The sequence below is a fragment of the Barbus barbus genome, assembly GCF_936440315.1.
Source record: "Barbus barbus genome assembly, chromosome: 9".
In the NCBI taxonomy this organism is placed as follows: Eukaryota; Metazoa; Chordata; class Actinopteri; order Cypriniformes; family Cyprinidae; genus Barbus; species Barbus barbus.
Genome location: NC_136737.1, coordinates 21,412,559 through 21,434,662, shown reverse-complemented (window position 1 = coordinate 21,434,662; position 22,104 = coordinate 21,412,559). Strand labels below are relative to the sequence as shown.

Below are 22,104 nucleotides of genomic sequence, written 5' to 3'. Positions count from 1 at the left end.
ATTTGTTTATTTAATGTATTATTTAGTTCATTTTTTTATTTTAAAATTATTTTTAGTTTTATTTTTTTCTCTTGGCTCTATATTCTAACGTCTTTTGGGTGGTAGGGTTTTGAGTGGGTTTATATTGAGACGATCTGTAATTTCTTATTTTTCAATGAATACATTACGTTCGGTCTTGTTAAAATACCAATATATATATATATATATATATATATTAAATATAGACAAAAAAATATATAGCTATTTGTATAAAACAGGGGTGTCCAAACTCGGTCCTGGAGGGCCGGTGTCCTGCAGGGTTTAGCTCCAACCCTAATTAAACACACCTGACGCAGCTAATCAAGCTCTTACTATGCATACTACAAGCTTCCATGCAGGTGTGTTGAGGCAAGTTGGAGTCCTGCAGGACACCGGCCCTCCAGGACCGAGTTTGGACAGCCCTGGTATAAAACATGTCCAATGTCTACTAGACTGCTGTGTACTACTAGATCAAATGGGTTGCGCTCATTGGCTGAAAGTGGGCGTGTCTCTGTTCGCGCCACGTGATTGGAAGAGGCAGTGTGTCACGTGGCGCAGACATCACTGTAATGGCAGCTTCCTTTGCACACTAACACAAGGAACAGCAGAGTTTACACAATAGTTTACATCTCAAGACTCGCTTCTCTAAGGTAACTGGTGACTTGTTTGATGTCAGTGGTTCAGTGTGTGTGCTCCAGGCTCAGAAAACAGCAGTGGATTGTGCTGCTTGAGATCAACTCGAGTGTTGTTGTTGTTATTGTTGCTTGCATAACATGCTTGTGTTTTGATAAATGAAGAAGCGTCGGCGCGGATCACACAAGCTCTCTCCTTTGAAAGGGAAAGTAGTAAGTAAGACATAAATAAAAACAAGTATGTTTGCAGATGAGTATTTTGAAAGCATATTATTTAAACGGCACGGGGGACTGCCACACCTACCACAGACAAAACATAATAAAAAATACATTCTAACAAAGTTTTCTGTGGATTAAATTTAAGTTTATTGATATGTTGTTATGCCCCCGTACACTGCAGAGCTCCCGTCTAAATTAATGCTTAAAACTGATTGTTTAAATATAGATGTTTATATTGTTGAACAGTAAAGCCTTCTGTCCAATCAGCTGTCGATATGATAATTCCAGCGTTGTGATTGGATGATTTAACGCTGGCTTGTTGATGCTGTAGCTTCTGAGAAAAGTTGTTTATTTTATGAATGAATAAGCCATATATATATATATATATATATATATATATATATGTATACATAAGTACAAATAAAACTAAATTGTAATGAGAGATATTTGAAATATCTATAACTTGAATATGCTGGAATCTTTAACCATGTAACCATGTTTTCCCCCTAAATTACTAAGATTATTTTTAATAAATTATAATGTAGTCCCTCATAGGAACAGTATAAACTTGAATCAGAATATTAATTAATTCATTCATTCACTAATTTGATTCCCTCATCCTTTGATAATAATTACAGAAAATGGTATCTTTAAAAGAGAAGGTTTAGGTGGTAGTCTTTTGTAAAAAGTTTGGGTTGCATGATCACAGAACAAGAAGACGTAGACAGTAAATCTTTAACTATGGGACGGTCACTTTATGCCACCTGAGAGACCGTCTGTGCAAGGTGCAGGTTAACAGTCTCATATCTTTCCAACTTTGAGCTCCACGTTACAAGTAAGATCTCCGGTTCACAGAGGGAAAATGGCTGCAGGTAATTCTTTATGTTCACAAAAGCCTTTTTTTTGGCACTTATACACACACTTGCACAGTCACAAACGTGTAGATGTCTGTTCTGTCAGTGCTTTGGTTGTTAATTGTGATCATGTCCATAAACTCGTAAATTGATCTGATGTCACTAGCAGCGGATTTAATTTATGATAATCAAATATCAAGGTTGCATTTTTCTTTTACAATGTTTTCAACAAATTTACAAAATAGTGTTTGTTTTATGTTGTTTTTGTTTTGTTTTTTGGTCTTGGTTAACGTACCAATGTTGATGAGTTTTTGGCTCAAGGTCTGCATATAAAGTCACACCAGAGGTGTTCAGCTGGGATCAGGACTTGGTTTCTGCAGACCAGTCAAGTTCTTCCACACTGACTGAATCAATCATGTCTTTTTGAACCGTGTCTTATACACAGAGGCACTGTCATGTTAGAATAGAAAAGGGTCCTGTCCAAACTGTTGCTATAAAATTAGAAGCACACAGTTCCCTAGAATATCATTATATGCTTAAACATTAAGATTTGTACTCATAGAAATTACTAAAGTAGTCAAACATGTTCATTAGAAAGGGGTGACCCAATACTTTTGGCAATATAGTGCATGTCTGAAAGTGAAAGGTCATGTTTTTTAGAATTAGATATTGATTGAAAAATTGATAAATTGCTGATTTTTTTTTTTTTTTTTTTTTTTTTTTTTTTTTTTTACAGGGTAGTGATTGGTGATGACCAGATGTCATAAATTACATGGTGTGAAAATTTTACGTCTGACTTTCTTTTTCTCTCAACAGACGCTATGTCTCCAAAGATCACAGTGGAGTTGCTCAGGCAGCTCCGCCAGGCCATGAAGAACAGCAAGTACATCACAGAGCCCATACAAGCGTACATCGTCCCATCAGGAGATGCACATCAGGTGATATATCAATACACTAAAACCTGCTGGAAACCCTTTGAGCTGTGCTCCCCAAATGTGACTACTATGATTTATAAACATGCAGACTGTTTTTATAAACATCTCATCTTCTAAACATAGATCTTGTGATTTATAAACATTCAATCCGTGATTTGTAAACACATAACCTCTGATTTATCAGCATTCAACCTCTAACCCATTCTAAACACTTCACCTTATAAACATGCATAGTGTGATTTATATAGCCTGTGACTGAACCTGTGATTTATAAACACACAGCATGTTATTATAAAGATTCAACCTGTGATTTATAAACGTACGGACTGTGATTTGAAAAAAATACTGAATGTGATTTATAAACTTTAACTATGTATAAACTATAAACATGGAGCCTGTGATTTAAAAATATACAGCCTGTGATAAATATACATTTAAGATTATAAACATTCAACGTCCTAGAAAAAAAAACAGTTGACATCATTCACTTCAGCTGCTGCAGTGTTAGTGTGTGTGTGTTTGTCCCTGTCGTGCCTTTTAACATCTATTGTGTGAGTGATGGGCTTCCCTCACCCCCTCCTTTCTGGCTCTGTGATTATGAAATCACCTCTGATTACGCGTGCGCGTGTGTGTGTGTGTGTGTGTGTGAGACCTCCTGACGAGTGTTTTCCTTCATGCTGCTGGCAGGTTAAATTAGCAGTAATTAGGACTGATTGCTGACAGAGCTGATCTCTGTTTTTCTCACTTCATCCGTTCATCCTGCAGAGTGAATACATCGCGCCCTGTGACTGCAGACGTGAATTCATCTGCGGATTCAACGGCTCTGCAGGTGCGTGTAACTTCAAAGTATTCAAATTTATTAATTGCAATATGACAATAGTACCAATAAATACAGTTTTTACTCGATCACAGTGGAGATTTATCAACTATAGAGCTGCAGAATCATAGGTGAACACACACATAAAAACAATGACATTAATAACGAGACATAGATTACTTATAGAAATAGAAATAGACCAAAAGCACACAGTATAATCCCAGATTATAAAAAAAAACCTGACAATTCTTAACAGTCGCTACATGACAATGCAATTCAATTCACCCCACCCCAAAGAATTTCACTCAAAGCATGGGGAAGTTAAACTGGTATTTGTGGTTCATATATTATGACTTTGAGAGGCTGCTTTGTTATACATGATTTACAGCTCAGTGGTCTGACCAGATGTTTTTGACTGGTGGCCCATGTGTGGCTCATTCAAGGGCAGGATGAACCATGAACAAACTTCCCTCATATACTACAACTGATAAAAAAAAAAAAAAAAAATATATATATATATATATATATATATATATATATATATATATATATATATATATATATAAATAATAGTAATAAAAATTGTATTATACTGTATATTGCACTGTAGCCTGTGATTTGTAAACATTCAGCCTTATAAACAGAGCCCTATTTATAAACTTACTGCCTATGGTTTTTAGAAATGTACAGATTTTTAAGAACACAGTCTGTTATAAACATTTATAAACACATAGCATTTTAAACATTAAATCTTTGATTTATAAATATGCAGTTTGCGAATTTAGAAATGCACAGCCTGTGATTAATAAGCATATAACCTAATAAAAATGGTCTGGCTCTAATTTATGAACAATCAACCTTTTAAACATTAAACCCATGATTTATAAACATACAGCCTGTGATTTGTAAGTGTATATCCTGTGATTCATAAACATTTAATATTCAGCTTTTGCTTTATAAGCAATCAACAGCCTGTGAGGTATACACTATGTAAACATGTATAACTTTGTAAACATAGAGCCTGTGATTTGTAAATATGCATCCTGTAATTTATAAACATTAAGCCTTTTAAACAGTTAATCTGTGATTTATAAATGCACAGACTGTGATTTATAAACCTGATTATTCCAGGTACTGCTATTGTGACAGAACAGCATGCTGCTTTATGGACAGACGGCCGGTACTTCCTGCAGGCCAGCCAACAGATGGACAATAACTGGACTTTGATGAAAATGGGTACAGTGATTGTTAGCATAGTTTTATGATGTGCGCTTGCTGGGTCATTACTTTTGTTATCGGATTGCTATTACATAATCGTGAAAGCATGTCGGCCAAGGTGCTGCTTTTCATAAGCCATTGCAAAACATTTATTAGAATATATTCCTGAATTTGAAACTGAACTTCATGATTTTACAGAAATCAGTCTTGAGCTTTACATTGATTAGTGTATAATATACAACATTGTTCGAAAGAGCAATCCAAAAATGATTGACTATTTGTATTGTCAGGGCTGAAAGAAACGCCATCTCAGGAGGACTGGCTCATCAGCATTCTTCCAGAAAACTCCAAAGTGGGAGTCGACCCTTGGATCATCGCCGCCGGTGAGGAATTCAACAACAAGACCATTATGAAGAGAGTTTTGCATTGTTACAAATATTTTCATTCATATTAATAGGGGTGTCATGCAACTTATTTTTTAATGGAACATGCTATTATGTGTACAAATATGTGTTAGTGAATTCAAAATGATCTATTTTTTAAAGTTATGTTAATAATTTATTTTAAAAATTATTGAATTAATATCTTCTTAAAAGTGTTAATCGGTAAAATGGGCATGTCTCTTGTCAATATCAATCTAGGCTTCTGGAAATAATGAATATAGTTATCCATACAATTTTTTCATACATATTAGGAGGGATTTCATTTATTGCTAGATTTTTTTTTTATTCTTTACATATGTGTGAAAGTTTTTTTTGTTTAGTTTTTTTAATGGTAGTAATACATTTATTTTATTTAAAAATGTATTAATAATTAGAATAAATTAAAAACAAATATATTGAATAAACCATTTTAAAAAATCAATTAATTGTTTAAATGGGCATGACACTTCTGCATGTTAGTTTAGGACTACTGAAAATAATGAATATACATCCATATCCATATGAATATTTTCAATCATATCAGTAGGGGTGTCATGCAACATTTACTCTATTTTTTCTTTATTTGTTGTTCTTTACATATGTGTAAATATACTGTATTTTGTTGAATTTTAAATGCTCTGTTTACCTATTTTTCATAAAAAACATAATTGTATTAATATTTAACATTTCAAGACTTCTTATTATTTAAATGTACCTTCTATAGTATTTTCACATTCAGTAATGTTGTGTATGCAATGAGAGAAATCTTAATTATTTTGACTGTTAGACATCGTGCAGGTGCATCATGTGTCTGTGATTGTGTTTTCAGACCAGTGGAAGAACATGTCTAAGGCTTTGAGCAGTGCGGGTCACTCTTTGGTTGCGGTGCAGGACAATCTCATTGACGCCGTCTGGGGGGACCGGCCCGCTCGACCCAGCACCAAACTCATCACGCTGGGCCTCAAATACACCGGTCAGCACATCTCACTGGATGATTTACAGTATAGAAATATGATCTTACAGGTCAGTCATAAAGCCTCTGCACAAGTTTGTGCCACAGTAAAATAAGACGATATGTTGTGGTGGTTGGTTTTGCCCATGTAGGTCTCACCTGGCAAGATAAAGTTACATCTCTGAGAGGAAAAATGGCAGAAAGGAAGATTTCCTGGTTTGTGGTCACAGCTCTAGATGAGATCGCATGTACGTATCGCCATACAGCACGCTTTGTGTGTGTGTGTGTGTGTGTGTGTGTGTTTTTAGTGGTCAGATCACGACTTGGCACTCGTTCCCTCTCCACTTTCTTATTAACCCCCGTGAAAGAGCTCTTGTGTCAGATGTTGATAATTATGGACATGATTGCATGAGGGACAAGCTTGTTTTGCCATATTTAGGAAATTTAGTAAAGTAAGTAAATTTAGTAATGATGCTGAAAATCTAACTTTGCTGTTACAGAAATACAATTACATTTTCAAGTATATTTAAATAAATTTATCTTAAATTCTAATAATATTTTGAATTTAAATGCTAGTGTTTGTGTATTTGCAACAATTTATTATTCTCATTCTTTGGCCTTTTTACTGCATGATAGAAGATTAATGAATTAATACTGAAAATATATCAAATAAAATCTCACTTTCTCTCTACAGTTCTTTTTAACCTGCGTGGGTCAGACATCGAATACAACCCTGTGTTTTTCGCCTACGCTATCATCGGCATTAGCAACATAAAGTAAAACTGCATTCCTGGTTCTTCACTTCATATTGAAAATTTTCCAGATTTCAAATGAACTCTTACTCATAGTTGTCCTTTGGTCAATATGTTGTTTTAGATTGTTTGTGGACAGTAAGCGTCTGTTGGCCCCTGCGGTCCGGGAGCATTTAGAACTGGACAGGCCGAGCAAACCAGAACTGACCATACAGTGTTTTCCATATGAGTCTGTGTACATGGAGCTGCAGGCGGTTTGTGCGGCGCTGGCGCCCAAAGAAAAAATGTGGATTTGTGACAAGGCCAGCTGCGCTCTTACACAAGTCATACCCAAGGTGAGTCAAGATATGTGGTGAATTTGTGCTTGTGAAGACTGTGCAAGTTTTTACTGATGTTATTTCCTGCAGAACATTCCATTTTGCTCAGAAATTTGTCATTTTATTTACGTTAAATGGTTTTTGAATGCTGATGTATGTCTTTTTATTCTTGCAATGCAAAAAACCTTCTAAACCTTAAAGGAATAGTTCACCCAAAAATGAAAATTATGCTGGAAATTTACTCTAGATCCAAGATGTTTGTTTCTTCATCAGAACAAATTTGGGTAAATTCAGCATTACTTCACTTGTTCACCAATGTATCCTCTGCAGTGAATGGGTGCCGTCAGAATGAGAGTTCAAAGAGCTGATAACAACATCCACAAGCAATCCACACCACTCCAGTCCATCAATTAATGTCTAGTGAAAGCTGCATATTTGTAAGAAACAAATTTGTTAAGAACTTTTAACGTTGAACCATCTTTCGCCAAAATACGAGTCTATAATCAATAATAACGCTTCATCCAGTAAAAAAGGCCATCCCTTGTCGTCCTCTTGCATCAAAACCCAGCAAAATATTTGTTTAGAACAGTTTCAGACATTTTTCACTTGTAATCGGTGCTTAATTTGGCATATTTCTCTCCTGATTCAGACAAGACAACTTTTTAACTGGAGAAAACAATATTATAGATGGAGGACTCAATAACAATATTATAACTGGAGAAAACAATATTATAGATATTTTAGTTTGAAGTTACAAACACCTTAATGAATTTGTTTCTTAGAAATGAGCTACTTTGCACTTCTCAAGGTGTAGCTGATGGACTGGAATGGTGTAGTTTTCTTGTGGATTATTATGATGTTTTTATCAGCTGTTTAGACTCTCATTCTGACGGCACCCATTCACCCATCCATTGGTGAGTAATATAATGCTACATTTCTCCAAATCTGAACAAACTCATCTACATCTCGGAAACCTGTGGAAAAGTACATTTTCCCAAAATGTTCATTTTTTGGGTGAATTATTGCTTCAATAAGTCTTGATATTTGAGTTTTTCCATCTAAAATGGTCGAATATGATTTAATATTATTGATTAAAGAATTGTAACCGTTCAGTCCCACAGATCTGCAATCCCATACACACCCTTATGTCTGGCTAAAGCCGTCAAGAACCCCACAGAGATCCAAGGCATGAAGATGGCACACGTAAGTCCACATAACTAGAGATATTTCAGAAATCTTAAACTTGTTTTGCTTTATGAATCACAATATTTTTTTTATCACAGATCAAAGACGCAGTGGCACTGTGTGAACTTTTTGCTTGGCTGGAAAAAGAGGTATCATTGTATACAATTTTTTTTTTTTTTAATTCTTTGGAAATATATTTAGGAGATTTTCTCAATGCATTTGTTTTTTTGTTTTTTTTTGTAGTAAAATTTCCTTTTTTATTGAATGAATGAAGAAAATATAAGAGCTTGTATTTGTCATATGCACAGATTCCCAAAGGTACGGTTACAGAAATATCAGTGGCAGATAAAGCTGAAGAATTGCGAAGGTGAGGCAAACATGCTGCATTTGATCAAATAATGAATTTATCCACAGATGAATGTATTTCTATAAAGAACTGTTTTTAGTGAATTTGCTTGCTGTTTTTGTCTTTTATGAGATTGTGGAGCCTCTTACTGGTGATCTGTGGAACTGCAGACACTGAGGCAGCAAAACAATCTACTCTCGAATGAAAATCTTTTCTTTTCTTTCTATCTAGTCAACAGAAAGACTTTGTTGGCCTGAGTTTTCCAACCATTTCTAGTGTGGGACCAAATGGGGCCATAATACATTACAGGTGAGCTCTTCTAATAATCAGTTTTTAATAATACATTAAATTGAATTTTTGTTTTATGTTTAAGTCTCCTTTTCTGTCTTGTTTTTTTAGGCCTCTCCCAGAAACCAACAGGACTCTTTCTCTTAATGAAGTTTATCTTATTGACTCCGGAGCTCAGTACTTGTAAGCATACAAACACAGCTCAAGAGAAATCACAGTCAACCTGAGATAATATTTATTTGTAAATGTAGCTGTTCCTGAGTGAAATTGTATTAAAACAACATAATTAAAAGTTTGTTTGTTTTTACTCGTATACAATAACTCTGTACTTAATGTAGTTATCCGGGATCAAATAAATACAAGTAATATCTACTATGAACTTAGATTTTTTTTTGTCTATGGTATCCAGAGATGGAACTACAGATGTGACCCGTACGGTGCACTTTGGCACACCCACGGATTATGAGAAGGTAAATAATCTAAAAAAACCTGTGGATTTGCCAGTTTCATTACATTATTTTTTTATTTTATTATTTTACTTCAAGATCAAACTCTCTTCCTACTTTACAGTCTGAAAGCTATTGGTCTACCCATAATGCTAATAATTCTGTCCTTCCACGCTCTGATCTCCACAGGAATGCTTCACATATGTCCTAAAGGGACACATCGCTGTCAGTGCTGCCGTTTTTCCCAATGGAACCAAAGGTAAGAGCTTAAAATCAGACACTTGTAGCAGTTTGAGAGAGAGAAATGTTTTGCCTCAGTGGATTGTGCTCTTGGGTTCAGGTCACCTGTTGGATTCGTTTGCTCGTGCTGCTCTCTGGGACTCTGGGTTGGACTATCTTCATGGCACCGGCCACGGTGTCGGATGTTTCCTTAATGTACATGAAGGTCCATGTGGCATCAGCTACAAAACGTTTGCAGACGAACCTCTGGAGGCTGGAATGATTGTCAGCGATGGTACGGAAATCATTTATATTTTCTCTCCTTATTTTAGTGATATCTTTACATAGTACATTGTAAATGACTTCTGAGGTAAATTTATGTCTTGTACATTTATTTGTTTCAAGAGCCTGGGTACTATGAAGATGGATCTTTTGGCATTCGGATAGAAAACGTCGTCCTGGTTATTCCTGCCAAAACTAAAGTAATGACTGCATCAAATAATGAGACCTAGAAAATACTTTAACTTTCTGACATGGTTCATTTCAAAGATGCACTAGGTTTATTTTTGTCCCAGTGTTTTGTTGTTGTGAGTGATGCTTCATCCACACCAATAAGTGTCAGTATTGAGTCAAAGACATAACAGCACAATCTAAACCAAAAAATCATGTACTTTTGAGAGATTTCAAGTATGATATTTCAGCTTTTCCTTTCTTTCAGTATAACTACAGAAACAAAGGTAGTCTGACGTTTGAACCCCTCACTTTGGTCCCCATCCAGCTGAAGATGATCAACACAGACCTGCTCACACAGAAAGAGGTAAAAACAGGCCGACAGATTTTCTTATATAAATATAATTTGGTTTAGTTAAGTAGTGTTAGTGCTTTACGTGACTGAATGTACTGAAAATGGAAAAGTTTTCCGAAAACTACTTAAAACGCCGGAAGTTGATGTCACTTCGTAGAGAAACACTAATAGATACCTATATATTGAGCACATAATGACATAACTGATTTTACAAATACACATTTTTTATATTTTACACGATGATATTGTTTTCTTGCACTTGAACGCGTTTTCAACAGTTTGCGTTTTCAGGCCGCCAAACCACTGTTGTTGTGTTAATGAGTGGCCAAAACACATATGTTTTGTGTTTTTAGCTAAAACATTTAGAATTAGCATATGCTAACAATGTGCTGTGTTTTCAACAATTAGGCTGTTTGTAACTCTGAAAAAAAATCACACCAACATTGTTTGTTACAAAGTGTTTATTTTTTTAAGAAATCTAATAAATTATCTAAAAATTATTTAATCTGTCTAAACCTCAAAGTATACTTTTTGAAATTGAAGCTAGTGTACACTTGTAGCGGAACACACAACTTTTCGAAGCAATACTCAAGCTTTGAACCGTCCTCTGTCTTGTTTTTGAATGTAGAACCACAAACCGAGGTCAGTGTTGCCATCTTATGGGCAAACTAGCTAGCACAAAAAAAAATTAAAATGAAAAACAAATGCGTTTCTGGCTTCATGTGATTGCATACTCTTCTAATGACAAAATTTACATCATTATTACATTACGATTAGGTAATTTACATCAAATTACATCAGCAACCTGTAAAACTTGAAGTGTACTTAAACTTGAAGTATAAACCTCTCCATTAAACCTCTGTGAAATGGCTTTCATTATAGCATGGAATGCTGTAATAATACAGACTTGTCTTCCTGCAGCGTGATTGGGTGAATGACTACCACAAGAAATGCTGGGAGACGATTGGGACGGAGCTCGAGCGGCAAGGCAGGAAGGAGGCTCTGGATTGGCTGATCCGAGAAACTCAGCCGATTGTCTAAAAATATTGACAGATTTTGACTGTCGTTCTCTCTCAGTCTTGGTCTCTATCTGCTTTTCTGGTGGATATAATTCACGTTCTGCTTCTTTTGTAAAGCACGCTTTCATCAGCTGTTTTATGAGCCAATTAAACTGTGTGGAAAAAGATACACAGCGTTTCTCTTTACACTGTAAGAAAAAGAGCAGCATGAACATTCTGCTAAACGTCTCATTTTGTGCTCTATGTAAGAAAGAGCGTGATATGAGTTTGGGATGACATGACAGTGTGTGCAAACTGTTCTTTAAACACTCATTTCCTACAACTGCATGTAAAAAATGGGCGGGGCCAGGATGATGCCGCTGCTGGGGTCGTTGGCGTAGTCCTGCAGCGTGAGTGGAGTGTGTATGGACACGGTGTGAGGGGGAATCCTGTCCTCCTCGTGTCCCACAGGCAGAGGGTTGGTGTAGATGTAGTGGATGCGTGAGTTGTCCTTCGGCCTGACCTGTCTTCTGAACAGGGCGAGTGGGTTACAGAAACTATGGGTTTTCCTCACACACATAACACCCACTGGCTCTTCAGGACCCTCGCTGGCTATGGCGCTCTCATAGACACACGCCTGTTTACACTTCCTGTGACACAAAGATACGTACCGTTACAGCTATTAGACACAATTTAGGATCCAATAAGATGGTTCTGACCAAAAAATATGGTGATGGGAAGAAAAATAATATTTCAATGCTTAAGCATTCAATCACAAAACTTCACTCGAAATATTAACGTTTGCATACAAAGGTTTTGCGTTTTCTTGCGAAAAGTATCGCGTTTCCCTGAAAATCTTTGTTTGCTCGCACAAGTTTTGCATTTCCAAATTTGCATTCTCACACAAAAGTTTTGCGTTCTCCTGAAAAACATTGCATTCCCCTGCAAAAGGTTGCATTCTCTCACAAAATCATTGCATTCCCCTGCAAAAGGTTGCATTCTCTCACAAAATCATTGCATTTCCCTGCAAAAGGTTGCATTCTCTCACAAAATCATTGCATTTCCCTGCAAAAGGTTGCATTCTCTCACAAAATCATTGCATTCCCCTGCAAAAGGTTGCATTCTCTCACAAAATCATTGCATTCCCCTGCAAAAGGTTGCATTCTCTCACAAAATCATTGCATTTCCCTGCAAAAGGTTGCATTCTCTCACAAAATCATTGCATTTCCCTGCAAAAGATTGCATTCTCTCACAAAATTATTGCATTTCCCTGGGAAACTTTGTTCGCTCGCAAAAATTGTTTTTCTCTGAAAATCTTTCCATACGCTAGCAAAAAATTTGCATTCCTCTGGGAAACGTTGCGTTCTTACGCAAAAATATTGTTTTCCTGAGAAACTTTGTTAGCTTGCTAGAGTTTTGCACTTCCCTGAAAAAAAAAAACCCCATTGCATTCACTTGCAATTTTTGCGAGAGGAAGCTAGTTTTGCAAGCAAAAGTTTATAGCAATGCTTTTGCATTTGATCACAAAACTTTTGCATTCCCTCAAGAAACTCTGCATTCACTTGCAACACTTGTGTAAAATATAGTGGGAGAAAAAAGTATTTCAATATTTTGGGGTTTCTCCCATTTGTAAGGAAAGATTTTGGGGGAGCATATAGTAATTTTGTGAGAGAATGAAATATATGCGTTTGCTCACAAAACTTTTGCAATGATTTTGCATCCCCTAAGAAACTTTGTATGAATTTGGAAATAATATGAGGTAGGAGGAAAAACTAGATTTGAATGCTTTTGCAAGAAGCTCAAAAACAATGAAAAAAAAGCATATTTTGATGCTTTTGAATTTACTTGCAACTTTTGTGAAGTGAGGCAGGAGGAAAAACTATTCCAATGCTTTTGGAAGTGAATGCAAAGATTCTCAGGGGAACACAATACTTTTTTGAGAGACCTCAAAATCATTTAAATATAATTTTACTTCCCAACTCACATACACTACTTCAATTATCATGTCTCCTTGAGGGATTTACTTTTATTCTTTCAAAAGTACTTTTTGTTTTAATTTTGAACAATATATCTATAGTTTGACAAACTGCAAACATTGTGAAATATTTTGTTAAAAAAAATGTTTGTGTTGTTTCATTGCCAAATTATTATTTTTTTAAAGAGCCTTTTAACACAAGGACATTTATGCAAACATTATCTGTGGCTTAAGCGTCCAGCACTTTTTTTGTACGCCCCATTGTACGGGTGTTTACTCACCTTCTGTGTCTTCGGTACGAGATACAGCTGATGATTCCTGTCACTGTCAGGATGCACAGAGCTATTGATGAAAGGGTGATGTTGAACACCTTGACTTCTGTGAGAGAAAAGTGAAAAATAGATAGCGTAAACATATTTACTTGGTTTCAAATGACAAAATATACTGTTAACAAGATAACATGTCGTGATTGTCAAATGCTAGTGGATCATGTTCATGAGTTAAAACGTGGTTTACTCACCATAGAGAGCGGCTTGTGTTTGTGTGTCATTTGGTTTCAATAAGGCCGTCCCGTTAAGAGACAGATCGATCCCCGTTAGACTCATGCTGCTGATGGCATAGGCCAAAAGTGACCAACAAACTGCTCGGTCTGGAAAGAGGTGGTGAGAATATTCATTAGTATGAAGTCATGTGACTGTGGATTTGTTTCCACGGAAACGCCGCCAGTGGCCCCCTAACTTCATTCAACTTTGTCAGTTTGGGGTCCTTAAAGATCTTGGCCGCATCCCAGAAACACAGCGAAACAGCAAGTTTCTGTGCCTAATCCAAAGAATCCAGAGAACAGGATTGATTTGGAAACTCGTTAAAAGTGTTTGTGCAAAATAAAGGGGAAATTTCGTAACACGTATGCTGCATCTCTTTTAGCAGGGCCTGCTGCAGTCTGAACAGATAAACACAAAGCCTGCATTCATTGGCATTCATGCTTCATTTCATCTGGGACTTCAAAAACAATATTACACAATTAACTCTGGCTCTCGACATGAGAATACTGGGAAATAATCCCATGATGCTCACTCGTTTCCTACATTGTTTACAAAATGCTGCCTATTCTTGATTTGCCTTCAAAGTTCTTTTCGGGAATAGTTCTATTTTTAGACAATCCCATTGGTCCTTCTATTTATACAATAAACAGATTTCAGTTCCGCGTTTCCTAAAGAACATTCCTCAGACACAAATACACACAAACATTGTGAATTTGGCCACAGTGTGTATTATCAAGACTGAGACGGCCCAGTAAAACATAAAGCAAATACATAGGCTGATAATATTTGGACAGAATATGAAAGCTTTTACCTACAAATGACAGGGAATCATACCAGATCTAACTTCAAACGGCATATTTGTACACCATACATACATAGACAAAGCACATTAGTTAAATGAATTTAGTTAAATGATTAGTTTGAACGTTTTGTGATCATGCAATGCACAAACCAACCGCTAGAGGTCAGTGTTGACGCACATTTTATATTGCTAGTTACATCAGAGCAATATAACACAGTATACGTACATAAAATCATATAGGAAACATATACATGTTTAAACATGCATGTGGGTCAAAGACGAAAAGGTTGTTTCAAGCATCAAAAAAATAAAAGTTTTGTTTTTTACCCATACATTAGAATGTGTTAAGTTGATATTTTTCTGAACAAAAAATAATTATCATGCATTTTTTTTACCATGTTAGACAGAAGACAGAAGAAAACGTCATTCAGTGTAACAATATTTATATACCAAAAAAATATTTTTAGGTATATTTAAAACTTGAAACTCTATTTAAGCATGTGCAGACCTCAAATATCAATTTACTTTAATTGTTAAATCTTTATACTTTGCTAATGTCCTTCAAACCACTATGTTTTCCAATAAGTTTTTGTAAGGTAGTGAAAATCATTTAAAATAGATTAAAATGTATTATGATCGTACAGTCTTATTTGTATTTTAATAAGTACAGGTCAGAATAAGTATAATGTTTCATTTTTACATAAATATATGTGTTACTCTGAATGACCATGGTTTGTTACTCTGAATGACAATTTGCCAAAAAGAGAGATAACATTGCCATTGTTCCCATAACTGAAATATTTTTCATATTAATCTGTGTCATTAAATTAGTTTTAATAATAATCCTGAGTAAATGACTGCAGAAACAGATGTTGAAATATAATACTCATTTTCCTGATGCTCCCCTGCCATGTTTGCTTGGCTTGTCACTTTGTTTCTGACTTGCTCTGCCTCAAAAATTCCTGCTTGCAGCCACATTTATTAATACTTTCTATTTGCAAACATAAATGGCATTATCAGGATGAGTATTTGGGGTGGAGAATCCCCTCAGTGATCTCTCTTGAGCTACTGACATTCTGTAGTGAGGGGGTCTCTCTGCCCAGAATTATTGGCAAGCTGTTATTCCAACAATTACAATCCTCAATATCCGTCTCTTTTCCTGGCTAAAGGCACGTTCACACCAAGTACGGTAACGATAAAGATTTAAAAAATCAATAAAATAAATAAAAAATAAAAAAGTGGGGAAAAAAACCCTTTTGTATAAAATAATAATTAACGATAACTGCACAGCGAAATCGTATTGTTGGAATCTCTTTTATATTGCTGGATTTATTTATTTATTTTTTTCCAGCTGATGAATGATAAAAGCATTGACAGCCAATTAGAATTTATTCTACTTTAAAGAGGTCAAGCATTTAAAGTGGCAGACAACAAATCTGCAGCACATGCTTAGAATGAATGCTATTGCTCATCGGTGTGGAGGCTAACATAGATACTGTTATAGTTATTTTATAGTTATTGTTCTTGGAGTGAACGGGCTTTAAGAGTGCCACCCAAGCTACTGGGTCCACACTTAGTTTCTTTTTGGCTTTTTACAGTGTCTAGTGACTCCCTAAGTTCATGGGTGTCTATAATTAATCAATAATCAAATAAAACAATACCAAAATGCATTCAAATATGAATATTTATTCAGTTTAACACATAGGTAAATTCTAAATATTCCTCATTTATCTGTAATATAAATAAGATGCAAAAATTGTTATTTATATCAGTCTGTAACAGAGAATTTGCATTACCCTGAATGACAACACCAATGATGAAACTTCTACTTAAGCTAATATTTCACCTTTTTCAAACAGTGAACTTGACCAGTAAAGTTAATCACAATTATTCACAACATCTACTTGTTTTTCAAAAAATCTAAGATTAAAGGTGTTTTTTGTCATTTCACTGAATGACGTGTTTTTTTGTAACCTATGTTACCACACCATGAAAAGGTGAAATTATCAAGTATTTAAGAGCTTTAAACTCACTTTTCTGCCAGGTGCCATTTAATGATGTCACAGACTTGCAAATGACTATCAGTTTTTTTCTATGATTTCAGAAGAACTTCTTTTTCCTGTTACACTGAATGATCTCAGACAAACTGCATTTTCGGGACAAAAGTCCTCTGTCTATTTAAATACTTATAAAAACAATAAGACATAGTCCTTTTAATATAACACAGCCAATACTTACTTGAAAATGCCAAGACAACAAATATATATTTTTTAACTTGGTAGTTTATATGTTTATTTAAAGATGTATTGGTAAAATCACAGCCCGGACCATTCCGCTGAATGACAATTTTACACTTTGGAACATTATTTCCCCCATATTTTGACATTTTATTGTCACAAAATTGATTTGAAATAGGAAAGTAGACAATTTACTTGTTCTTTTTCAATTTACTTATTTGTTTTCAAATAGCCTACTTTTGTGTTTTGTTTTGTTTTGTTTTGTTTTGTTTTGTTTTGTTTTGTTTTGTTTTGTGTTTGTTTTTGTTTTCTTCGGCGAATGAACAATTTGGCAAGAAACGCATAGCCTATAGTGCAACGTCCATCTATTGATTTTACAGCTTCAGAGATTGACAATGTGATGTTGAACTTAATTATAGCTTATTATGTTTAACAAGTGCTCGGTTTTACACATTAAAATCAGTCATTCAATTAATCTGCATTGCATTAGGAAGCTAATAAACATCGGACTTACCGATGGAAGTATCCACTTTGTATCAAGCACGAGCTGGACGTGCTAAAGTTACAAGTAACTATCATAAAACAATTCATATTTCAAAATACTACACATAAACCGCTCTGAAACGTCTTATAATGAGTCATGAATCATTGACCTATGAGCTGGAGATTTATTGGCTCTTCACTCAACAATATTTATCTTTGTAAACATAGGCCTACCATTTATTCCTGAAGGAAATTTGATTTGTTTGGCTGTTGTGTCTCGTAATTTTATGGCAAATGGAAATCAATTATTTTCTTCTCTTTTAAGACCTACTGAAAGGTACAATCATGTAACACGGTAGGCCTGTTTCAAGCCTGATGCCAACATGTGGAAGAAATTATCATCTTGTTTGGTCTCCAGCCTGAACATGGGTTGTAAAAGAGTGCAGGGTTTAATTATTTGTATAAACGTGTTCCTCTTCATGTTGTGCCAGAGTCAATAGATCTGATGCAGAACCGTGTGCCCAGCGCATAAGAATTCATGGGATCACTGACACCTCACAGCCTGCTGGGTAAATCTCGGTTATACTGGACTCAGACATGGGTCAATGAGAGGCTTCAATGCTGATTTATGACAAAAGCCAGTTATAATAACACAGAAATATCGTTCTCACCATTCGCCAATGGCTGCCACACAAATAGGCCTACCAAGCAATGCTTGTGGGTCGTTCCCAGCAATCTGCCTTATGTTTGAACAATTTTTCATTTCAGGAATCAATATTGTTCCTGCATGATAAGCCCAATACAGTACGTGTAATGAAATATTGATAGTGTGAGGAATTCTGTTTGAATTATGTGGTGATTTCATTTGTCATTCTTTGATTATTTTTAAAAGGAACAGTCACATAAAGTCGTAGCCTATATTCGCTGTCTAATTAGTGGATTTTCACGAGCAAAAATTGTTTGGAGAATTAGCCTACTTGTTGAAATAAACTCAAAAAAAAGATTGTGAGGGAAAGAATTGTGAAATAAAAATTGAAAAGACTTTTTTTCGTTGCAGAAACAAAAGTTAAATGAATAAAAGAATTCAAGAAAAAAAAAAGAATTCTGAGCTCATATCTCGTAATTCTGAGAATGCTGACAAAAAGAAGTCTGAATTATATAAAACTATATATATATATATATATATATATATATATATAAAAAGAGCAAAATTAAAGTTAGAGTTGTGAGACAAAAATTCGAAATTACTATCCGATGGCACAAATTCCTATTGAAACGGCTGGATTTTGCCCACGAAAATTTGCCAAACAACAGTAGGCTAAATGTGATCGCAGGTGAATGACACGCTTGCAGAAAATTCAGAGAAATGTCACTACATAGACAACTAGTGAAAAAATATTTTCATTTCAACAAAAGTTCAATTTCATGCATTTATTTTACTGGGTTTAACTAATGCAAACTGTCAGATAGTCTGATAAAAATAAAAATGTTCAGTAGCCTATCGTGCTAAATATATCCATAGTAAGCCCAACTAGCCTATTTACACACCAAAAATAGTTAGGTTCTATGTTTCCACAGCTGGGAATGGCAAATCTCTGTGAAATATAGGCTAGACAACAAACTGCATCCAAAATGGGAACCATTTATGTGCATGTTGGACATTTATTTATTTAGTCATTAAGCAGACGCTTTTATCCAAAGCGACTTACAAATGAGGACATAAGAAGCAATCAAAACCACATTATACATGTACATAATATATCAGTGTAGTTTTACATGGACTATGACCCATTAAACAGACTAATAGGGGCTTTGTGACCCTGGTCGACCTTACCTATATACAGAGGATAAACACTGTATAATGTATAAACACACAATATATACATATGGACATGCAACATATAAACATGCTATAGTCACAGGCATGAAACTCTAAAATGACATGAAATTATGAAAGCAAATATTACAATTTTAAAATGCTAAAGTATCAAAACCCATATTATTTATAATGTTCTAACAATCTGCAGCAGTTTCCTGAACAAAATATAGTGAATAGTGATATTGTCTTTCATAAGTGTTATGCAATGCAGTCTTATCTACAGCATCAGAACATGTTCATTCATCTGAGAAATATTGCTTCAGAACCAGCATCGAAATATAAACACACGAGGTTCTTGGTCTTAGTCTGACTTCATCAAGCAAACATGCAAATCATATTTCTGTTCTTCACAAACATGCTTTTCTGCTACTTTTTTGATTAAATGTTTATTATATTTCATATAACCAAACCTGAACTCTAAACTTTTTATCATTGGTTGATGTTAAAATTATTTGTTTTTTTTGTTTTTTTGTTTTTTTTTGTGTTACTCCGACTTTTGTGTTATTTATATGCTATTTAGTTATGCTATTAAAGATTTTTGTATTTTCAGTTTTCAATTTAATTTCTGTTTAATTCTTTAGCAATCATATGTGATTGTCATGTTTTATTATATTTTAAATATTGCTATTTAGTTTTTTGTTTGTTAGTTTGTTTTGAGTTTTAATCTTAAACGTTTAAGATTCTCTGTAAAAAAAATTATAATAATAAAACGTTGAGCAAACTTTAAAAGTTTAAAGAAACCAGCTTCAGCAGATTTTTGAGTTTTCTCAACTTGTTGTTTTAAGTTTATACAACAAAAAGTTGAGAGAACTCAAAAATCTCAAGTTGAGAACTCAAAAAATCTGCTGAAGCTGGTTGCCTTAAAATTGTAAGTTTGCTCAACATTTTTTCTCTTTTTTTTTAACAGTGCAGTTAGTAATTTTAGTGCTTCAGCTTAAACATTTAAGGCAACATTTGTAATAGTTCAGTTTACATTTTTCATTTAATATTTATGTAATGTAATTTTCTTAATTTTCTGTAATTTTTTCAGATTTATATATATTCTATATATATATATATATATATATATATATATATTATAATTTTGTACATTGATATTTTATATTTCTGATTTATTTATTTTTTACAAAATATTTTTATTTATTATTGAAAAGTTGTCCAAAGTATAAAGCTTAATCATTCCCTACACATTTGTATTTATTGCTGCACTAATGCGTGTAGTTAATGAAGAGATGGGGTTTGATCTCCTTTAAGGGTTTTTGTATGTAGGCTAACACTTGTCGAAACAGAGTTGTATTTGGCACCGATGGGCCTTGCCTTTATCCAAAAGCCTGACCTTTATCCAAATGCTCAGCATGAGATGTGTGTTCGACTGGACCGCTCTCAAAAACCCGCTGGGCCAGAGCGAACAGGCCCGGCTATTTCTGCTCACAGGACTGCTTACTGTTTGGGAAGTGACCCGTGAGCACAATGTGGGAAGCGGCGGAGAGTTCATTCATTCAGCGAGTCAGAGACAGAGCCCAGTGACAGTGAATGGAAGCAGCGCTCAGACTCTGTCCGCTATTCAAACAAAGATGTCAAACTCCAGGTTAACAACAGCTTACATGACAAAGTGCAGGAGAAAGATGCCTTGCTATGAATCATTTCCAAATGTGGTGTGGCAAGCCTAATTAAACTTCTTTTGGTAACTTAAATAATTGTATCCCTTTGTAAGATTTTCCACATTGAGAAAGAGCATTGTGTGGCTCTTCATTCACATAAAGTCAAAATTAGTTTTGTTGCTTTTGCCCAAAATAAAAAAAAAATCAGTAAGTATCATTCAAACCGAATGAGTTCTGTTCTATTTGTTGCTGCAAAACTCCTTTTTATCTGAAACCAGCATCAACAAGTGACACTACATATTGCTTAGATTGCTTTGTGTGTTTTTCTGTAGCATCCGTCCACCGCCAAACCCCTGGACCAACACTTCACCACATTATGAGCAAGGAAATATTAACATTACTGTTAGGGAAATATCAGACATTACAGAGCTTAACAGTGAGGATATTCTACTTGTGTGTGTGCATAAAGTTTAGATTTTTACATTTTCTTATTAAAATTCATGTAATTTGTTAGTATTATATTTCCTAAAATAGCAACCACATTGGTCCACCTCACTGACATATTAACTTTTTTTTTTTTAGCATATTTACTTATTGTAATATATATTTAATAACATATAATTGTAGTGTCATTGTACACAAACTTTGAAGGGTCAGGTGATTTTATTTTCTTTAGTTGTCTTTAATTTTGTTCCATATATTTTTTTTTAATCTTTTTTAAACTGTTTTCAAAATACTGTATATTAGAATATATATTATATATATTAAATGTTATAGTTTATTTTATTAAATAACATTTATAAATGTAGTAAATTAAATTAAATTTATTTTATTAATTTTGTTGTCTTATACATTTTTAATCTGCAGTGCATGATAATAAAAAGGGGCATATTTTAATTCTCAATAATTTAGAAAAAATCAAATAGTATTACTGACAGAAAATGAAAAAAAAAAAACATTTAGAACTTATATTTTACTTTGAATATATATGTTATAAAATATATACAATAAAAATAAATATATAGATAATATTTATAATACGTTTGCTAATCAAATAGATATAAAAAATACAGAACATTTAGATAGATAGAATATTTGCCTTTTTTTTAATTTTTTTTTATGTAAACTGGCAAGTGAGTTGGACAGAATCCTTAAAGAGCCA

At 34.4% G+C, this 22,104-nt stretch overlaps 2 protein-coding genes across 3 annotated transcripts; one reads left to right on the top strand and one right to left on the bottom strand.

The window, feature by feature from the left end:
* The first annotated feature begins 551 nt into the window (after positions 1-551).
* Positions 552-11,604, top strand: LOC306874750 (xaa-Pro aminopeptidase 1-like). Of its 2 annotated transcripts, none has more exons than XM_079424984.1 (20): positions 552-668; positions 2,540-2,661; positions 3,424-3,487; positions 4,607-4,711; positions 4,984-5,076; positions 5,945-6,088; positions 6,220-6,315; positions 6,762-6,843; positions 6,944-7,154; positions 8,250-8,339; positions 8,420-8,470; positions 8,630-8,688; positions 8,899-8,976; positions 9,067-9,138; positions 9,365-9,425; positions 9,591-9,660; positions 9,742-9,915; positions 10,026-10,102; positions 10,339-10,437; positions 11,347-11,604. In XM_079424984.1, exons 2-20 carry the CDS (start codon positions 2,545-2,547, stop codon positions 11,464-11,466), a joined length of 1,863 nt encoding a protein of 620 aa, XP_079281110.1. In that variant the 5' UTR covers positions 552-668; positions 2,540-2,544; the 3' UTR covers positions 11,467-11,604. The 2 variants fall into 2 exon arrangements, with proteins under 2 accessions (XP_079281110.1, XP_079281111.1); XM_079424985.1 differs by having other exon boundaries at positions 593-863.
* LOC306874751 (uncharacterized protein) lies at positions 10,878-14,043 on the bottom strand. Its single transcript, XM_079424986.1, has 3 exons — positions 13,919-14,043; positions 13,680-13,776; positions 10,878-12,073 (listed from the first exon to the last, which is right to left on the bottom strand). Exons 1-3 carry the CDS (start codon positions 14,001-14,003, stop codon positions 11,761-11,763), a joined length of 495 nt encoding a protein of 164 aa, XP_079281112.1. The 5' UTR covers positions 14,004-14,043; the 3' UTR covers positions 10,878-11,760.
* Positions 14,044-22,104: the final 8,061 nt, after the last annotated feature.